This window comes from Acipenser ruthenus, chromosome 16, assembly GCF_902713425.1.
Source record: "Acipenser ruthenus chromosome 16, fAciRut3.2 maternal haplotype, whole genome shotgun sequence".
NCBI classification, from domain to species: domain Eukaryota; kingdom Metazoa; phylum Chordata; class Actinopteri; order Acipenseriformes; family Acipenseridae; genus Acipenser; species Acipenser ruthenus.
This window is the reverse complement of record NC_081204.1, coordinates 5,352,064-5,374,005: the sequence shown is the minus strand read 5'-3', so window position 1 is coordinate 5,374,005 and position 21,942 is coordinate 5,352,064. Positions and strand designations below refer to the sequence as shown.

Genomic DNA, 21,942 nt, shown 5'->3' with positions numbered 1-21,942 from the left:
TGTGAAAGAGTTCTTAACTGAAATACCCAGCACACCAATAAATGATGAAAGATTACAAAATAACTTGTTTAACTTTTCTTTCCTTGATATTCTGTGTGGAACTGGACCCAGCACCACACAGTATGAAATGAATATGTTTTCAACCTGCTATTAATCAAAAGCTAAATCACTGATGAAACTGCACTGTGTTTTAATAGTACAAATCATTTACAGAACATCACAAGTGTTACGAATTCAGGAATAAAGTGCATTTACATTATGGAGAAGATTTTAATTTATTGGGTATTTTTTTATTATTAATTATAAATGTTTCTACAAGAGAATTTTGTCCTTTAACGATGTTAGTGAAGGTAGATACGAATGTGCCTTTTTTTCAAGGCATTAGTTAGCCTGCATCAGGAGAACTACCTTTTTAAATTCATCTGAATACGTACACCCTCCTTGAAACAGCTCATCAATCAGATCGTTTCTCCAATATTTACTCAAGCAAGATTGGCCCTATAATAACTGTAGCTATGCATGAACAGTGGTACAGCATGATGGAAACTGCTTACAGGGGTACTTTCAAAATGTATTTTAATAGAAATTGAAAGACTTTAACAAAACACAGCACTTTCAGGACATTATAAGCCACTCTAGGGCTTAATTAGAACAATCACATGGCAGCTCATCCTGTTTTCATTTAGGTTCTTAGTAATATTGATTGGGTCACATTTCTGTTTTGTCATTTCTGCACACTTGGCTTGTTATTTTGGGTATAACAGACATCAGTGGGAAAGCAGAGGCCATTGATCACCCAGTGACAGAACCATTGAGAACCACGTAACTTGCAGCATTATATCATTTTTAGTTTGGTATACTGGTATACTTTTATCAGCCAAACAAATGACTGCTGTTAAAGCACAGCACCACAGTGAGCTGCATAGATCCCTGTACTTATGAAGCAGCGCATCCCATTATATTTTCTCTACACTGGGGGTTTACACCTATTGCAGTAATTGGCTGAATCCTGTGTACCAACACTTGGAGATAATGTATTAACCTGCAAACGAGTCTGATCGTTATTGACTTCATTTGTAACGGAATTTGCATCTCCAGTATTGAACAAATTGCACATTAAAGACATGTCTTTAATTATCAGATTCCAATCGTAACATTCCATCTTAATTCCAGAACCAAACAAGCAACAGACTGCAACCATAAATATGTCCTTCTTCAAATCCCAAGCTCATTAACAATCAATTTCTCATGAAACTCTGTGTGAAAAACAATGAGCAATGTTTGTGATTCTTTGTTGCTTTATTTTCACCAAGGTTGTGGTTCAAACTGTACTTCATATGTTATGCTAAGTGGGCTCACTTTTTTAAATGTAATTTAATTTGCCCAATTGAACATCTGCCTCACTGATGTAACTCAGTTTGTTTCAACCCTTTTGGTTAAAGTTCAGCATCGCTAGTCTATGCCTGTCTTTGTCTGTTGCGGTGTGGTCCAGTGGTTAAAGAAAAGGGCTTGTAACCAGGAGGTCTCCGGTTCAAATCCCACCTCAGCCACTGACTCATTGTGTGACCCTGAGCAAGTCACTTAACCTCCTTGTGCTCTGTCTTTCAGGTGAGACGTAATTGTAAGTGACACTGCAGCTGATGCTTAGTTCACACACCCTAGTCTCTGTAAGTCGCCTTGGATAAAGGCGTCTGCTAAATAAACAAATAATAATACCTGACCAGTAGGGGTCACTGTTGTGCAGCAAAGCGAGCAAGTTAAATTGTCTTCCCTAACCCAAGGAAATGCAACAATAAATACATTTAAATATATATTTGTGTGCATTGCACATAGCAATTGCTATCTTGTCTTAAACATTAATTAGCTGTGTTTGATTATATTGTATGATTGTATTATTGGTTGTAATAAGGGTAGATGCAGTCTGATTTTGAGTTCACTAAAGGCTAAACTATAGGAGAATTTAAACAGACACCACTGATGGTGATTGTGGGACACTGCAGCTGTATAGCCAGGATTGTAATTAGTGTGTTAATTATACTTTGCAAAAGTATACAAGCCCATTTATAATTTTGCAATATATTTGACAAGGGTAGATAATGTTAGAGAATCTAATTTTCATCTGTATAGTTTAACTAATTACCCAGCGATAATTTGATTATAGAGGTCTTTATGTAAACATAATGCTAGTTCATTTTTAATGCACTGCCTAGATTTCTTTAACCAATTACTTTGGCGATAGCTTGAGATATCATTTAAAACCTTTCTAAATTGGATGCCAACAGATGCGACTCATTTTACCACTGTGGTGAAAATAAGCCAAATGAACAATTAATATAACCCCAGATACGGTATTAAATGCATTACAGGAAATTGTATTCCCCTTGTATGATGTTTAATTACATGGTTTCAAGATGAAATATTAAATGTTAACGATGATTTTAAATGCTTCACAAGATAATTTGATCACTCCAAGGGAAAGCTTATTATTTGTTACAAAGTTGATGGGTTTTTCCAATGAAGAAGAGTATCAAGTTATCAAAGAAACCTGCTGTATCATTCCACCTGAAGTGATGCTGGATAACAATATAAAATAACCTAAAGAAGTCAAGCTTTAAACAGATTGACTTTGATGCATGTCTACCAATATTAAAAAAAATTAAAAATAGAAAAGAAATTGCAAAATACAACTTCAAAATGTTTGGCGACAAATATTGTTTGTTTAATAGGTTAGATGCAATTTGGTTCATGCTGGCTTTTTGAGATCCATTAACATGTGCAAACACCAATAAAAGCCTTCTTTAGCTGCATGACTGCATTCTGTGTCATTTTAAACCGATTTTGCTTGGGTTAGTTTAGTTATCTTACACTGAAGATTTGTTTTAGAAATTCAGTAATAGAGTTAAGTCTCCTTACGCAACAGAAAACTTTTTTTTTAATTAAGTAGAAGTAAAGTAAAGATTCTTGAACCCAGTAAAAGTTATTAATCCAGTAGTATCTTGGACAGATACTACTCTAAAGATGTTTTCATATAACTTACAGTTTGATCATTTTGTGGAGTGAATCGTAAATTGTATTTAAAAAATGTGAAACCTATTTCAAATCTAAGATTTGCATAATCTTTGTAGTTTAAGAAAATTACATTTGCTATTGATTTGCTTCAGTGATCATTTGCAGAATGCACAGAGCCGTATTTGAACATAAATAAGAATTTTTCATTTGATCTAGAAGATGTACATTTATTTAAAAAAAAAATCATAAAAGAGAAGACTCTTAAGGCTTTTGTTATGCAACGTCTTTACTTCTGACTGTGTTTCTTTCTGTATACTTTAGGGGTAATATTAAACTGAAGAAAAGTACAGTGTTTTATTGAAACTTTTCTCCTGTTTCCATGGACCGTTGTCACAGGAGAACGTATTCCAAATAATGAAATACCAAAAATTACTGTTTTTAATATAATTGTATGACTGGAGCAGAAGACTGACCAAGAGCATCATGAATTGTTCTACCATTGAGCAAAAGTATTAATCAGTGCCTAATATTGCAGAACAAGTATTGCTGCAGTCCAAAAGTTTGGAAAATTCAATAGAAATTGTGCATTGCTTCTTAGTTAAAATGTAAGATATTCATCTGTAAAATCAAAGAACTGTAGGAGTAGGCATTTAGACAGTAGATAAAGTAAATCGAGAATATTAGCACCACACACCATGATTATAAGTACAACTGACTCCTTGAAAATGTGTCAGTTTAAGGCACTAATTAAATGCAATGCAATGATCACATACAGTAGGCCTCCAGGCGTTCTCTTTTGTCAGCTTATTTTAAATTTCTCTTCTGGGATGCATTACCTCTGTCAAGTTATCACATGTTATAGCTGAAAATGGAGGTAATCGAAAAGACATTATGTGAAAAAGGACTGTGTGGAAAATGAAAAAGAAATATCCTTGGTTGTCAGATTTAGGCTTATCTTACTTTTGGAGCTTAGCCACAGAATGACGTTTAGGATATAGGGAAAAAAATAAAATAGATGTACTTTTTCTGTACCTGTTGAATGCCCTTGCTCTTTACAGACTGGTAAACATTACAGGCTTTGTTCTAATTCCAGCGAAGGATTTACTGTGAATTGCTTTGACAGGATTCAGGATATTGTCCTAATAGATGCTGATTTGGAAATGGGCCTCTTTCAATTATCAGTGAGCTGTGCTAGATTAGAAGCAATACAATTTCAACCCAGTGTCCCTAGCTCTATGGATTTGTAACTCATCCAGTCTGTCCATCTGGGAAGCAAACAGCATGTATTTTTTGATGAGAAACTGCGGCCAACCGACCAGCTGTGAAAAAAAAAAAATAGATTACTCTTGTCATTTTACTGCAAGGTAATTTGCCAGGAGTAATATATATATATATATATATATATATATATATATATATATATATATATATATATATATATATATAATTTCTTTGCAGATGCATGACTTGGAGGAAGATGTAGAATGTGTGTCATTTACATTCACTGCTTCATGAGTTCACCAGTGTAATTTTGGGTCATCGCTGCTCCCAGAATGGGTTCTTGGATAACACTACAAAATGGCAGTTAAGTCTAACTTAATATACATCATCTTTAAGACAGTGCTGCCAGTGTCTTATTAGTCACAACATCCTGATGTAATAATCTGATACACACAAGGGACAGTGGTTCCCAGTGTAGACTATTTCATTTTTAATGAAAGGGCAGATTTGGAGTTGAACCAGAGAGAGGCAGGCTTTGGGGCCAAAACAGAACAGTTCAAATCCCAGTTATGGGTGTTATCGCTATGACTACAGCAGTCCATTTTCAAGATGCACGGTTCCAAAATAAAAGTAAACTTATTTGAAATATTCTTTAAAATGTTAAAATGAACACAAAAATATTGCGTGGTTTCCAAGTGAGTTTTTATTTTTCAGATGTATTTTTAACAGTGCACGTTTGTTGCCAGCCACATATGGAGAAGTGATAAAATAAAGCAGGGAGCAGTAACGCCATGAACTGGATTCACGCTGCTATTGTTGTTAATGACGCCAGTACCTTAAAACAGCATAACAGACCAAGGTAGAGCAAGCATATCCAAGCTCCGAATGTGGTTTTACATTACTGAAAGCAATTCAAAAAGATAGAGAGAAAGATAGAGAAGAAAAACACAATACTACAGTGCATGCTGCTAGCATGCAGATAGACTTTGCCAGAAGATTCAAAAAATAAAAATAAAAGTGCTATTCATAGTTAATTTTTTTTTTTTTGTTAGAACGTGCTGAGTCCAACATTTTGTTTGGTTATGACCTAGATAGCTAAAACCATCTGCAGTAGTTTGTCCTCATTCATATAGGCATGCAGACTGACAGGAAGATAATCAAGTATGTTGTGTAGAGCTAGGAAAAAAATGATTACACTAACCTTCATTGTAAATGTGATGACATTAACCTGCATACTTTCAGAAATATTGCTTCCATAAACTTGCCAGGGTTGCCATGGAAATTAATGTTACTCTAACTGTGGGAGTCTAAAAGACAGATTATACATACAGTATGAAGTACTACTGATTGACGGGATAATAATGCAGACTACAGAAAGGTATTATAAGTTAAAGAAAAAATCATTCTTCTTACAATGACTGGTAATATGGTGAAAGTATTTTGTCTTAAGAATCTTATTTATCAAGGCATTATTAGGAAGTAAAATGCCATAGCCAGCTTTAGACTCAGATTCCTCTAATTAAGCTATACCATCTATGGGTTGTGGTCAGAAATGTGAATGTCTGAAAACAATACTTACAGGTTAAGTTAAGTACCGTATTGAAGTAATGACGGTGCTTGTGCTAAACATAACCTAGCAAAAAAACAACCTGAACATGCAACACATAACCTCTCTCTGTAATTCCCTAAAACTTCAAATTCAAATTCACTTTAAAACGCGTGGTCAGCGACAGTATATATGAGCATTGTAATAGGCATGTGGTTTTGACTTCAGTGCATTTACAGGCACTTTATTCTTTACAAATGGCCCCTGGTCCTGACATTATTATAGCATCCTTAAGAAATGAACTACTTTACTCCAAATGCCCATTTCATGCAGCATAGTCAAGCCTTTCTATTCTCTTCTCGGCAGTCCAAGAAAATCCCAGCCCCAAAAATGACAAGCTCATATCAACCACAGAACATTTGCATTAACACTGGGCTTCATTTCTTTGTGTTTTCTATTTGACTTCTATAATGACAAATACAGTACAGTACTCGCGCACAGTAGATCTGCTTCAGTCAGTTACGTACAATTACGTGCTTTACCAGACTGACAACAGCTCTCTAAATCCATAACTGCACCAAGTCCTATTAGAGCAATTTATGATTCAATACTGGTATGAGGAAATGAGGAAGACATGATGATTTAGATGGAGAGGGAAAAATATCTAGCTCAAAATATTGACACCAAAACAATAATTTCTTACAGTGTGCTGGTTTATGATGCAAGGATTTGTAGTCTGTTTCCTTTCAAGTGTGAAATTTATCCATTACCATATGGGTATTTGCCTCCTAAAGACCCGAAACCTGAATATTGTATACGAAAGCTGCTCTCTGAGCCAGTGACAAAGTCATCTATTTCAGGGAACCAGGGATAGGTTAATAACCTACTGTTTTACCGCCTGAGTAGAAATGTAGCAAGCCATCTCATAGGTGCAACAACACCCTGAACTTTACCTTCATGAATACTGCCATGCTTTTTATTATTTCCAAGGTCAGAAAGAACTTAAGTTCTACAAAAACATCAATTAATGTCTTGCTGTACGTGGCTATATGGATTGTATCTCACAAACTCAATAACACACAGTGCCCTGGGCATCCTGCTGTGCTAAAACCTGCTTGCATGAGTAAAACTGAAATGTATCCCACGTAACACAGTCATATCTTTTTGAACAAATATCAGTGCTCCACGTTTTTGTTTTTTTTCTTTCTTTCTAAGGAAATATTCTCTACACTGGGCTCAGAAATTCCCAATATTCTGTATTTTTCTGTTTGAGTTACCTCAATATTGAATATAAAAATGCTCAGATGATTACTGAACCAACTGGTTTTTGCATGTTTACCCGATTTTGATATTTTCATTTAATGTCTGATTCACAAATGAGTACATTAAACCAGTCCGCTACTATGTTGGGAAACCATAAAAAGGACCAAAATTGACCATTAAAGAAAACATTCAGATTCAAATAAAATTCCACTCAAGAAATGAACTGCAACATATTATTATATATAGTTATAGCAACTAGCACTGACAGGAAATGGGATTTGTAATGTCTTATTTTGTAAATTTAAAAAATAGATTTAAAAAATTAAATCTGTATTTGTATATGACAGTTGTAATACATTTAGAGTTATTTCAACTTTCTAAATTAAATATAATAGCTCTGAAATAAAACAAAACAATTCTTAACCACCCAACCAAAGATTAGGACTAATTTAGATAATTACTTTTCACATGTATATGAATCACCTGCAATATGGTGTTTAAAGTTGTTTTAAGCTAGTATCAGACTGTGATCGATCTGTCCAAGACTAAAAACTTAAATGTATCCCCCTGCCACAAGTAGGGGTCATTCAAGCACAATAAGGTGAACTATACCAAGCCAAATTTTCTTAGTAGCCCCATATGAGTAGAAAAGCCAATGCTGTGCTCCCTGTAGGAACAGAAACTCAGCAGCACCAGGATTTGCTCCTGATCGTATTGGCTCACCCTGCACTCCTGTGAGGATGGGTCTTTCTGGAGGAGTCGCTGGGGATCCCATTTCTGTCTGTGGTATGAAGTTGGAAACAAAAGAACAGATGCTGATGTGACCTGAGGTGTCTGTTTGTGAAGAGAGATTCTTTGTCTCCATGACAACACTACTTTACTACTTAGCATTCACATTCTGTAAGCACAAAAGAGAAGAGGTTGGGTGGTATCATATTTTTTTAAACCCTTCTCTTACTTGAAAAAGGCATGCTATCTACTGTATAGCTAAGGACAAATGTTTGGCATCACCTAGATTGTAGGATCGAGACATAATTTAACAATAAAACAATATCAACATAACTTAGATATTTTATTTTACATCATATAATCAAAGAAACTACAAAATGACATAATAAAAGTCTCCCGGAAGCCATAATAGTAGTACAGTATTTCATGTTGGATTTCAAAGTGTCACATTTTTTAATTTGTGTCAGTTTTTCATTAACTATATGGAAAACTACAAAGAGGTATGTAATTCAATATGTTAGCGTAACATTATTCAGCAGGTTTCATGTGAGTTTATGAAGCAAAATTAATTAATTCTATATGGTGATGCAAAACCTTTGGCCAGAGCTGTAGATCAACAGAGGGAATCTGACTGTGCAGGATTTGGAGTTATTCCTTTGATTTATAAAATAAGTATTTATTTTTGTCTAGGCCTTGCAACTGTTAAAAAAAAGAAGAAAAAAAACCCCTCCTGATTAGTTTGTAGGAGCCTAATAATTTTTAGTCTGCATGGATGTCATAGCCAACAGCAAAGAGAGATCCAGGCCACACTTTTTAATGACACCTACGAGAGAAAAGGCAGCGCTTTACTGGCTTATTAGAATAGGTCTCACCTTGTCATTTCAAAATCGAATGCGAGTCCCTCTGGAAGGCAAACAGGGGCCATGCAATGCTGTTCTGTGTGTGAACTTCATACCAATCAAACCTGTAATTCTGTTTCTCAGAATTATTAATTACCACGGATCTTGACATGCTGTGATTGAAAAGCCTTTGGCTATATCCACGCTGAGTTATGAGAGGATCTCCCTGCTGAATTGAAGCAAGTAGGAATGCTGCCGGCATTTAGAGCTGAAGATAGATCATGCCTGCTGAATAAAAATGACTACCATCCCAGAATCAAGTACTGTATTTTTCAGAATGTCACTTTTACAAACATCACTGTTTAGTAGTTGTAATACGTTTAGTCATCTTCTTCCATACATCCGTTTCTGCATCCAGTTTTACAGCTTGCAATTTTTTTTCTTGGCAGTGTCTTGTTTGAAGCTGTATAGCTTATACTGCCACATTGATAACAGATCTTCAATAAATGAGATCTTCATACTGGTATATGTTGACATCCCCATTTCATTGAGATGCTTTTCCACACTTTTTTTAGGGCTTTATTTTGACTCTAATTGAATAGTACAGAAACAACAGCTAAGTGTCATGTTGCTTTAGAATGCCTTCATGTTGGTCCAGTCTTGCCAGGTAATCAATACAAGTTAAAGCCTAATTAATTTAGTATGACTGGAATTTATTACTACAAAGTTCAAATACTTGCAAGTCAAACTTTTGAATTAAGAATAATATTGAACGTTTTAGGTTGTATAGAAATCAATATTATTTAAAGAGCATTAAAAACTCTAGGAGGACTGGGTATAGTGCTTGAAATGTTTTCATTAAGTGTAAGTTATAATTACCTTAACTGTCAAGACACTCGTGGCCTGCTAACAGTGGATTAAATTCAAAAATGACCTTTTGGGATAACAAATACTGAGAGACAAATTAAATGATTTCTGTTCAGTGCTAATGAGAACAAAGTATGTGCCACCATTTGATTAATGCATCTTTCACATTCACTGAGGCAAAGATCATAAAGAAGCAATTTCCCTGTGAAGCTGCTCTGTTAAATTGTGTGAGTCTCGCCAACCATGCAGGTTACATTTCACTATTCGAATTTCATTTCAGCGAGTCTTGGGTAAATGTGGCCTTGAGATCATAACAACTCACTCATCTGTAAACATGCTTCTACCAAGTACACTGAATCCACATCCCATCAACCAAGGTAAAGCAGTCACCTGCAAATGACCTTTTAAATGGGGCTTAGGAAACAAATGGTTAGGTACTTCATTGCAGATGGGAATGGTTATTACTATAGGATATCTTTTGAATCTACCCCCGGAAAATGCAGCATATCATATCTTGGCGATTATCTTGGATTAAAACAACGACTTTACAACAATACTGTACCTGGCAAAGTCAACAATGAGCAAGTGACTCAGTAGCGCATGCCCCGAAGAAGGTTTACTATAGCGTCTCGTAACCATAGAAACGCCGTGGAGATTTCCCGGGGACCTATGCGGTTTGCTGTGTTCTGTGCTCTAATTGGCTCAGATATGTTGTGAGAAGCATGGAGGCAGAAGCAGGTCGTTTATGAAACTTTTTGCTTGTAACTGACAATATTATACTTTTATGTGTTAAACGTATTAATTATTATGTGTGTTAATGACAAAGCGTAATTGTATTTTGAAGATATGTGAATATTATGCTTTTTTATTTTCAACAAGTGCGGACAAAACTGTCATTCTTTACCGTAGCGAGTAGTTAGTTACTTCACTTTACTCGAGAGCTAGTATGACCTGTTGCAATAATGTATACAATTACGCTATACTTTTAGCTCTGCGTCTCCTTATAGTGTCATACTATATTCTCAGGACTAAATGGCAATTAAAACGTGCCATTAGTGTTATTAATTTAAGTAAGTTACTCTTTCAAGTTCATTATAGTACGTTTCTCGTTGTGTTGGCACTGTTTGAGTTGTAGTACACTGTGTCTGTGTTGGACACAAGTAAATAAACAGTACAAAAATGAAGTTGAACATGAAGTCAATTTCATAAAGTCATGGTCACTTTATCATGAAATTGCCCATCATTTGAGTTGATAATGTGACCGTGACCATAAGAAAAAAAGTTTACAATTTTAAAAACACGTCTCATCCAGTTACTAATACATTTTCAAGAGGAAAAAAATGATATTTTCTAGTTTTTTTAAATAATGAGGTTTTTAATAAAACAGAATGTCACTTCCATTACATTTTTGGTAAGGTGTTTGTACAACTTGTATAATAATAAAAAAAAAAACATTTTCAAACTTTCCCTGCACTGCTAATTTAAGATTATATTATGCAATAAAATTGTAACTTTTTCTTACTCGAGTATAGTTGAATTAGTGTGATGGAAGTGACCAGATGGATGGATGATAAAGATTAAACCGTTTGATTGTGGGTATTGCACAAGACAAATTAACCCTTTTGTGACAGTATTTTACATCCCTGTTATGGGAGCTTGTATAAATCTGTAAGTCTGCTGCCACCATGTGTGTGTGTCCATATATATATATATATATATATATATATATATATATATATATGTGTGTGTGTGTGTGTGTGTGGAGAAAACAGTATGCCCAGATATTTTGATAACTTATGAACTCTTTTAATATTACAATGTTTTTTTTGTTTCAGTTTCAGATTATGGACGATAGAAAAATCAATACAAAAGGATCATACATTATTTTCCAATTTTAATCCGAGCAATACTGTTCCATTACATTGTTTAAATTGACGTGCTTATCCTTTCAAGGATGTTCAAGAATGAATATCAGGTAAACTGGAATGTTCCTGTAATGTAATTGCTGCATTTTAATAATTTAAAAAATAAATAAAATAAATAATAATCATTTTCAACTCTGGCCAGAAGTCTCCTTGGATCACCAGTCCCATGACTAGACATGTATATACAAATACAAATGTATATATTGTGTACAGTGTTTTTTGTATCGAAAGTAAACTTGCTTTCGCTGTTTTTTGTATGGAAAGTAAATTTGTGTTCACTGGCATAAGCTGAAATTAGAGCTGGCTGTTTTTTGCTCCTGGCATATGTGCAATGTTTTTTGTTGATGTTGGTTTTTTTTTCCCTTCAATTTTAAAGGGTGGTCCTTTTGTGGAAATCTTCAGTGCTCAAGGGAAAGATCCTGTAGCAAAATGGAAACTCTGTGGCAGCCAATCTATTTGCAAAGTAAGGTTTTATATTTTAATCAAGAACATGGGAAGTTTAATTGAAGGTAAAGAAAGGAAAGAGAAAAAAAACAACTTAACATTTATAGAGTACTTTTCACATGACTCAAGCAATGTCTTAAAGCTCCTTAAAATCACGGAACAACCGTTAACAGACAGCCATCCCTGGAGCTGTAAAGTCGGCAGCACATTTTGCTCCAGACATGTAAGATTCAGTTTATGTCCACAGAACAGAACATGTTGTATAAATACAGACAGCAATGTGAACAGCATCTGAGCAACTGATATTGTTGCCAATTATAGTTTCTACTAAGATTATTGAATTCATTTCTAATGTGATGATCTCGACATGATAAAATGTGCTCTGATTGGTCACTGTATGAGTAGAAGTAGTGTTGTCTTTCTCCGAAATGTGTTGAAACATTCAAATTTATATTATAATAAGTAACTTAATACTTTTTTTTTAATTTCTAGGACTTTGACAAAGAGGTTAAGAGTTTTGTTTATGTTCTTGAGGGCAGCAGTCAAACAAACAGGATGCAGCTGCCCAAAGACAGCAAAATGGCACGTAAGTGTGGCAACCTATGTGAACAGCAGTTAAAGCCATTGTATTCGAAATGTCAGCCAAGTCTCCCTGGTAATGTCAGCCAACCCTCCTTGGCCCCACACTCACTTTCATGATTCATTATTCATTATTTTAACCAGTCAAATGGGCAGACTTCTGTGTAAACTCAATCACTGTTAAATGTGCTCTCCGCTCAGTCATCTTAAATTTGATCCAAAAAAAAAGAAAAAACTGAGCCTATTGGCTCCCTGTTTTAATACCAGGAACTGATACCCATGGGGAATCTCATTTTGAACATGATGATAGATTATGAATATAGATACTCTTTGCCAGTAGGAAAGAATGATTATGTCTAATGCTTGGAGCTCTGTAATGTATAGAGTTAAAGCCTTCTGAAGCATTTTCTTTTCTATATATTGCATTGCAAAAGCACGGAACCAGCAGTAAATCAAAACATTTTTTTAAAAGAATAAAGTATTCTGTAAATGTATTCACATGACAATTACAGAACCCTAATTATACTTTTAAATTATTTCTTGATCTCAATCAGTTTGTGGACCCTAGACATTTTAATTGTGCCACTGTAAAAGAACAAAAAGTTGTAAATATGTTTGCTGCCAATTCTTTCTTCAAAGGCTTCAGATAAAAAGGATTTCAAAGTGAAGAATTGAACAAAAAATAATAGAAAAAATAAATGTGTGTTTATTTTTTAATGAATGTCTTCAACTGAATATGAATTGCTTTGTGCATCACATTCCTGTTTGGGATTTTGGTGATGCAGCTATATTTCCCATGATATTCTGTTTTGAAGTAATGTGACGCACACATTGTGGCTCGAATGAACTTGAGATAGAATAATGAACAAAAAGAAAAGGGAGAAAGTAAAAATAAACACAGTTTAATTTATTTTTTATTATTGTATTCATTTGATTTATTATTATTATTATTATTATTATTTTATTTATTTTTTTATTTTTTTTTTCTTCTCGCCCCTTCACTATCTTCAGTTTCTTTGAGACTGCATATTCACTGCAAGGACATTTCGTCACTTGATGACCTTCGACACCACACGCTGGCGCATACGTATTTCTATCACCTTGAGTGAAAGCCGGATGTGCAGTTGAAAGCCAATTTCATAATTCAGAATAAAGTGCTTGTTCGTTTTCGTGGAGACAATGGCATTGGGCAAACCATCCCAGAGTAGTAAACAAAAATATGAGGCTTAAGCCAGAATGGGAGGAAGAGTTTGCTTTCACTGAAAACTGGGGTAAACCTGTGACTTATCTGCAACAAATCCCTTACATGCTGTAGTCTGTACAAGGCGAGCAACCTCAAACGTCATTATGAAACAAATCACAGCAAATTTTCATCTGAATAGCCTCCTGGATCAGACTTGAGGAGAAACAAGCTGGCCTCTTTAAAATCATGCCTCAGCAGTCGGCAGATGCTCCTTTTGGCGTTCAGTAAAAAAGCTGATGTAACGACTCAAGCGAGTTTTGCATGGCATGGAATATCACTCGTGCCAAACATCCTTATTCAGATGAATAAATCTTTTTATAAAATTAAGAGTGTTGGCACTAGACTAGACAATGCATGTTAAAAAGCTTTAACATTAATATTATATTTACATATCTTGCGTCTCGTCATGAGCAGGTACTGTAATCACTTTCGAAATAAATGCAGTGCATTTGTCATCCACAAAGCTCTCAAAAGTATTTAATAGACGCAACAGTCATACAAAAAAGCGCTTCTTGGGGGCTTATGTGGTAATAACGGAATACATTTTATTTAAACTACTGAACTGCACAGAGTAAGTGCAAGATTCAGTTATAATGTACAAGAGAATTTAAAAAATGTTTCAAACAATGATAGTATTTAAAATGTCTTGCTTGCAAACATTTCATGTTTTACAGTATGTGTCTTGCGGCTCTTGGCCATATGAAAATTGTGGTATGCGGCTTGTAGGGTCAGGAAGTTTGGCACCCCTGGTATGGTAGTATGGTTTTCAAGCAGAGTACAAATGCAAGCATGAAGATTTGCAGTACAACAGAATAAATGGGGGTTCAGATGTTAAAGTTTTGTTTTGAGCCAACTGGGGAAAACCCTTTAATTATGCATCAGGATGCCGTGTTTTGTGGATGTTTGCATTTATGCATTAATGCTGTCAAAACATAAGCTTTATCAATTTATATCATGTAGTAATAATAATAAAAAACATACATGAGTTGCTGACTCAGATGAGGATCAGATAAGGCTGCAATAACCCAGGTCAAAGCTCAGAAACTACAGGATTTTCTTCACAGATGTAATGCAGGATAGTTTTTTCTCAATTTAGTAATCTCCTTACCAATGTATGCTACTTGGAACCATAGTATACACTGGGTCACTGTACAGAATTTGCTGAAACAGAATATGTTAATGTATTATATAATATATGCTGTATAGGAAAAAGAAGATGCTATGAAAGTCAAAGCTATAGTGACAGCTGCTGTTCTCAAATGAATGCACCTGAACAGACATTCCGTCACAAACTTACTTTAGAATATATCTTGTACAAAATAGCTTATGTCTGAATGATTTAAATGTAATTTAAATCTTTAAAAAGTCACATATTTCTCACCTGAAGATAAAATAGGAATATTGGTAAAAAAAAAAAAAATGTTCTCCTTAATTTAATCTTTTAGGATTGCATTAACTACTCAACTACACACAGGTACTCAAAGTAGTTTCCCCCCCCCCCCCCCCCCAGGATTTGACATTAAAACCAGTATAAAATATACTGATTTACTGATTGAGTTACCGGGGCAATGTAAGTTTAACAAAATTGATGAAGTATCAATGTGTTGTGAATATTCAGGTCCTGTAAACTATAGAAACACTATGGCATAACATTCATTTTTTATTACAGTTGGACTGATCCAGAGATACTTGATTCTTCAGACTTTTGTACCCCTGGGAAAAGACTTCTCAACAGAATTAATGTAAGAATGCACAAAAAATTCTTAAATTATTTATTCTGTTTAAAGTAGACACTTGATGTGTGTGTGGGAAGAATGGCTGTTGATTAATTGCGAAATGACAGTTCTCTCCAGACGTGAGCAATGAATTGCTGTACTAGACCCACTTGGACTAATTAAGCTAATTTTATTGTTATTTCTCAAAGACTGGGTGTTGGGGCATGCCTGTGGGGACCAAAGGTACATCTTCATCTGTTTAACAGAAAGTAGGGTAATGATAATTATGACATTACAGTACCTCTGATTGCAAACGAGGGAACAGGATTGCCCATTGGCCCTGCACGGTTAGCCATTAGATTTCACCCCAGCATTTTCAGGATGGTGCAGTGATTGTGTCAGTCTCTGTAATAAGCACAGCCAAAGTGTACGTGTTTTGCTATCTGAGATTGGTTTTCTGCCTTTGAAATCTATCCATCCATCCATCGAAACCCTTGGCTATTACCATAAACTTTTAAAGAAAGGACAAGAAGGTTTATCCACATTATCCACACTAGAGCAGTATCCACATTGCAGTATACTTCTCTGTGAAACTAACAAATAACAATACTTATTATTATAAGTGATTAAAACTGATAGTTAATCTGGTGATTTTGTATCCAGATTGTGAGCATCTCTTGTATACAGTATACTGATTGCTCTTAGGTTATGTGAGAACATATTATACAAATCCATTTAATTGTCTTTAAGAGTTTGCAGTGGTTTAGGATTTTGGATTTAGGTTTAGGATTGACAGATAAGCATGTTGAAGATCGGCAGTGCCCTCGAATTGAGTTTCTCACTTCTGCAACAAAAAGCCCAGCTTCACTATCTGTATTGCAAGAAGGTTGCCATCTTTAGATCTTAGCTACAGAACCTGTAGGTACTATTAACACTGTTGTGTACAGTATTGGAAAGCAATTTGAAACAAATCACTTGTGTTTCTGATGGGTGAACATTAGGTTTCATGGTACATTTCTTTCCGTCATATTTTTTCATGCAGATGGAAATGTTTTAAAATTGCGCTCTTTACTTTGATTGATCTGATCAACAAACAAGATATTATTCAAGGCTATCCATCATTGAGGCACCAGCAGAGCCAAGCCTCCTTATTAATATCTTGCAGCTGCTCATGTTGAGAAAAAGGCATAAAAAGTGAATGTGAAAACACTGTTTAAAAAATGATCAGTTTGCATGTAATTTTGGTCAAATCATACCTGTAGACAAAATATTGAAGACATTTGAGAAGCCTTTCACCTAGCAAGACATAGTAGAAAGTAGTGTTTTCTGCTTTATTCATTGTTTATTATGTAGAGATACAACTTTTTATTTTTCTCTCGTCATTGGAAGACACTACTGTATGAAGGCAATAGCCGAACCGTTGGCCCAATTACTGACTTTGTAGATATATAAAACATTTTATTGATTTTAGCAGGCAGTAAAGTGGACTGTTAACGGCAGTGATCCAGTCAGTCAACTGAAAAAAAAAAAAAAAAAAAATACAGACAGATCCTCTGAAAAGTTGTGCATTATTGTGCTGCCTTAATGCACTAATCTTTTACTTAAGGGATTTGGGAATAAACCTAGCCCAGTCAAACAAAGTATAAAATCACACATGAAATGCAGAGGAGTTCACAACTGTGTCTTGTGTTCATGCACCACAAATACAGCTTACTTAGCTGTAGCTAAGCGTTAAGTTTTTAGTTCTAAGCCTCTGATGTACCATACCCACTCAGTGTAAAACCAAAGGAAAACTGATTACATCATTAATTCAGGTCCATACACAAGCAAGATACAATGATTCTCCACAGACAGTTACTGATCCTTTACAAAAAACAGACTAGATCTTTTACTAGATCAAAAGATCCCCAATTTGTGTTTGCTTAAACAAAACCCAGCAGCTGAAAATTCTGCTTTGTTTCTGGTGACTGCAAATAAAATGTGAATATCAGAATGCAGATCGGACATACTTTGATAGGAGTCTTATTGTGTGCACTCAGTTGCTGGGTGCTTCCATACTCAAGACTGCACAAGTGACTGATGTTTCACAAAGAAAAGTCTCAGAAGTGATGGCTGTGTGAGCCACTCCGGGGAAAAAAAATTGTGCTGCTGATTTCCACCACCCAGTTCCCTGATGCGGTAATCATTGAGGAATGGTCATTTAAACACCTTGTAGACTTGTCACTTGTCAATTAGTGCCATCTTGGTTTCGAAGTTTTGTGCTTTCAGCTGAGCTTGTTGCTAGATTCTCTTTTACTGTAGACATATGTAATAAATCAGCAAAGTGTCAATAAATTGTGCCACCTAGGACAGCTGCTGTGTATTGCCAGCAATCTAAAAGAAAGCTTGACACAATTCTACTAATTTTAGTGGTTGTTCCTGAGTACAATTAAATTAATTTTATTAATACGTTAATTGATTGCATATATAAGAGAAATCGTGTTGCACATTTTGTCTCCCAAACTAGCACTCTTTAAACAATAAGAGAGATTCTACACACAATGTATTAACTTACACAATAAAGTGAAAGGACAGTAAAAAAAACAAAAAAAAAAAAAGGAATTTGAAGCTACTTGCTCTTTTAATTTCAAGCAGCCTAAAGGAACCCAGTTAAATATACTGTAAGTTAAAAATGTACCAATAGTATATCAGGCTTTTGTATTATTTTGTGCCATGATCTAACCTTTGGTGTTACAAACAGAACAAATGTCAAATGTATTCCATAAATGCAATCCATATTGAAAATCTTTATTGACATTTACATAAAATGTGAGAAAAAATGTCATACAAATAAATGTGTGTCTGTCTGTGTTGGTCAACAGGGGGTTTTGCTTGATCTAACATTGATATTGATGCTGTAGCAGGTAACAGCTAAATTGTGGGCACTACTTGCAGATCTTCCAAAGTGCAGTTAATCCTTCATTTTATCTAGTTTAGTTTTTGAAATGTTACTGCAAAAACATTCCGCGAGTCTCAGATCTTCAGACTAAAGAGCGAAAGGTGAGCTGCACTTGTCAGGTGCCTGGCCATTGAGGTCGCTGAAGCATGATGAAGTATGTTATCTTTGCCTTGTTGATAGACCTCCCTGTCTCTGCTTGGGACTTGGAACCACTCTTGCATGACTCGCTGTGTGCACACCTACTGGCACTGCTTTTACTATTGAATGCGAACTACCGGGGACCCACTCTTATCTGTGCCCCAGTCTTTGCACTGAGGTAGAAGCTTAGTAAACCTTGACCAATATATTTTAAAATGTTATGTTTGAAGTCATTACTACAGAGTACAAATAATGCTTCTAATGTGCATATGGTATGAGATCATGGATCTTAAAGCATTGATTATGACTTGACTCCTAAGAATTGAGTCAAATATGAATGTCTGATGTAGTACGGTAGTATTATTATTTGTACATTTACAATCCTTGGGATGGTTTTATTTAATAATAAAAAATTAAATAAAAACATGCCATTATTCCATAGCTTTAGCATTAAAATATGTTTGTGATTGTGTGTGTATGTATGTATATGTGTGTGTGTGTGTGTGTGTGTGTGTGTGTGTGTGTGTCTATATATATATCTATATATATATATATCTATATATATATATATATATATATATATATATATATATATATATATATATATATATATATAGTATAATTTTAATGGCATTATACTCATCCATACAGTCTCACTGGAAACATTTTCCTTTATGGCAACTTATTTTTGGTCTTGGGAGATTTGAAAACTTGAACACAGAATTAATTTCCTACCTCAGCTGGGAAATTAATTACAATGCCTGAATTTTAACATATGGCTTTATGATTCAATGTCTCAATAAAAGACAGGGTTGTTCACTCAACAAAAAGAAGTGTCCTGCTCATTAGTGTGTAATTATGTGGAGCTCATTATCCCGCTTCTGATTTAAAATAAAACAATTAATTGCATTAATTGATCAAGTTTTTTCAGTCGCTAGTTAACTGATCACTGTAATGAGAAAGTTGTGCGATGACAAAAGTGACAGTTGATGATTTTAATTTCTTGTGTTTTTTTGTACTGGTTTATTGCATCCAAGTTAAACCAGCAGTTACAAATCCAAGGTTGAGTGCCTTCTTTGAAATGCCCAATGCTTCTGTTTTGAATTTTTCAAATGCTAATGAACGGGATGTGTTCTCAAAAGGTAATTGTCATTATACCACCAGTAGAGGCTCTCTAAATGTAATATGAAGCTAATATTAAACTGTGATTTAAAGAGTTAAGAGTCGCTTCAAATTACTGTTATTTTATTTATGATGAGTGGGTCCTACAGCAATTATTCAAATATTGTCTTTTAATCATGTATTGCTATAGCCTTTGTTGAAGTGCTTTGATCTGAGCTAGTTGCCAGAGTTTCTTTCACCATAGACATAATACATCAGCAAAGTTTTAATATAGTTTCATTTGTTGTGTTTTTTTTCTGGTTTATTGCATCAAAGTTAAAAACAGCAGTTAATGATCCAAGGTTGAATACCTTTTTTGAAATGTGACAGCAGTTTACCTCATAGACCTTGATTGTTATAATCTACTACGACTACTACTAAATAATAATAATAATAATATTTAAAAGAGAAATGTAAAAAAAAAAAATGGTAAATGACTCAAAGCACCACTTTGTTAATGGTTTGGAACCACTGATTTACACAGTAGTCCTCTTAACTGGCATTATGTTGGCATGAAGGTTATAACATATAAAATATAATGAAGGTAATATGACACACCATCATACAGTATGTTAATGACCTCATCACTGTGGGAGCTGCACTTCCTTATGTCACCATCTGCTTCATGGGTTTACTAGGGAGACTCTTTACCAAAGCTTTCCGTTTGGGAAAGTTCACTTTCTGACGTCCTATTGACTTACCATCATTGTTTGTTTTGTTTTTTTGTTTTGTTTTTTCAACCAGATGATTCAAATTGAGTCTTCTTTCTTAGTACTTTACTGTATAAAATGCAGATGTTATAGTACTTTCTCACCATTATGCTGTAGTCGAGAGCCATACTGTAGTTAAGAGACTATTTGTGTTCTGCCTTTTAATGAGAATACAATTGCAAGTGAAATGACATTGAGGAAAATGGGATCCGTAACTATTGTGCTTTATAACCCATTCTGTGCCAAAAAGGGTTGCGTTATCTATGGCTAATGTTCATGAATAAGGGTGTTACTAGTTTAACAGGGTAGAGAACAGAGTCATTAATATACCATAACTGTTCATTAAATATTTAATTGGAAATAGTAACGCTGTGTCATTACTGCGTAAGATAATAAGGGGGGAAAATCCCACTTTGGTTCTTGTATGGCAACTGAGTAACAAAATTTAAATGTGTTTGCTTTGTCTGTTTTCTTTAATTAGGGCAAGATTGTCTTCCTTACTGTTGGTTACTTGCAAAGGGAAAGAGACGATGATATTTCACATTTGGTAGTGTGACAAAATGACCGGGTGGTCTGGCCTCATTTGAAACACTGCAGTATGTAATTGAATGAATCAGCCATTGGTATATATTGTAGAATTCTAGTTTCTGAAGTTTGAAATCTTTTTCAAGGTAATCCTAGCTACATGTAAGTATACAAAATGTACTGATACCCACAAATCAAGCATTTGGTCAGATCAGTAATATTGTACTGTACTTCATCAGCTATAACAAATAGACTGCATACTTACCGTTACCTCTAAGCTGTTGCACTGCTTCATATTTCTCAACATTGCAAATTAGGAACTAGAGCTGTCAAGCTTATGGTCATTGGCTTTGATGGATGTTAGTCAGTTTTTTGAAGGTTCTAGGATTATTAATTTGCCTCAGGCAAGCAAAACTGAGATTAGTATTGTTGTTCTTCCTAATTGTAACACTGCAGTCGGGGATGTGACCTCGCATTTCAAGCCAAAGCCTAAGTAACAGGTGAACAGTGTAATGTAGCTGATTAGAATAGACAGCATGCTGTGAGCCCATTCTTGTGGAAGCCAGTTTAAACATCAGGATAGCTTAGGAAACAATTTTATGATGTTTATTTTGTTTGTATTGAGTGTATCATATCATCATTTTGCTGCTGATGTGATAGATATTGTTTTAAAATGCAAATAGGAGCATGGCAAATATATAAAACAGAAATGCACACCTGCACCCATAGCCTGTTAATATTAGATACTTAGACACAAATTGAAAATGGAAGCTGTAAAAAAAATCAACTCAAAAAAAGTAATTTTCCCTTCACATGGTTTGCAAATGGAGATGTTAAAATCGAAATGTTTGCAGCTAATGAATACAGCAAGTGAGAGTTATGCACCTGCTGATAGCTGAAATATTATTATAAATGAGGTTGATTTTCTTTTTGACTGCCTCATTTTTTTCTCAACATGCTCTCATTACTTTCCTATCCATGTATGCTTGACCTTATTATATATGCATGTGCAAGTAAAGATATAACCGGAAAATAAAGTTTTGCATTTGAGTAGCTGCTATTTTTTGGTTGCTTTTAAAACTAAGTTTAA

The 21,942-nt window shown here is 34.7% G+C and overlaps 2 protein-coding genes across 2 annotated transcripts in view; both read left to right on the top strand.

Annotated features, from left to right (window-relative positions):
* The window catches only part of LOC117412539 (bis(5'-adenosyl)-triphosphatase-like), a 294,642-nt gene extending 282,256 nt beyond the window's left edge, over positions 1-12,386 (top strand). Inside the window, exons 8-10 of the mRNA XM_058988557.1 lie at positions 11,310-11,449; positions 11,776-11,862; positions 12,336-12,386. Coding sequence (XP_058844540.1) covers positions 11,310-11,372 — 63 coding nt within the window. The 3' untranslated portion in view covers positions 11,373-11,449; positions 11,776-11,862; positions 12,336-12,386. The remainder of the gene's footprint in view (positions 1-11,309; positions 11,450-11,775; positions 11,863-12,335) is intronic.
* The window catches only part of LOC117412648 (protein CFAP20DC-like), a 63,669-nt gene continuing 53,155 nt past the window's right edge, over positions 11,429-21,942 (top strand). The window contains exons 1-4 of the mRNA XM_058989602.1: positions 11,429-11,449; positions 11,776-11,862; positions 12,336-12,469; positions 15,335-15,407. Coding sequence (XP_058845585.1) covers positions 11,429-11,449; positions 11,776-11,862; positions 12,336-12,469; positions 15,335-15,407 — 315 coding nt within the window. The remainder of the gene's footprint in view (positions 11,450-11,775; positions 11,863-12,335; positions 12,470-15,334; positions 15,408-21,942) is intronic.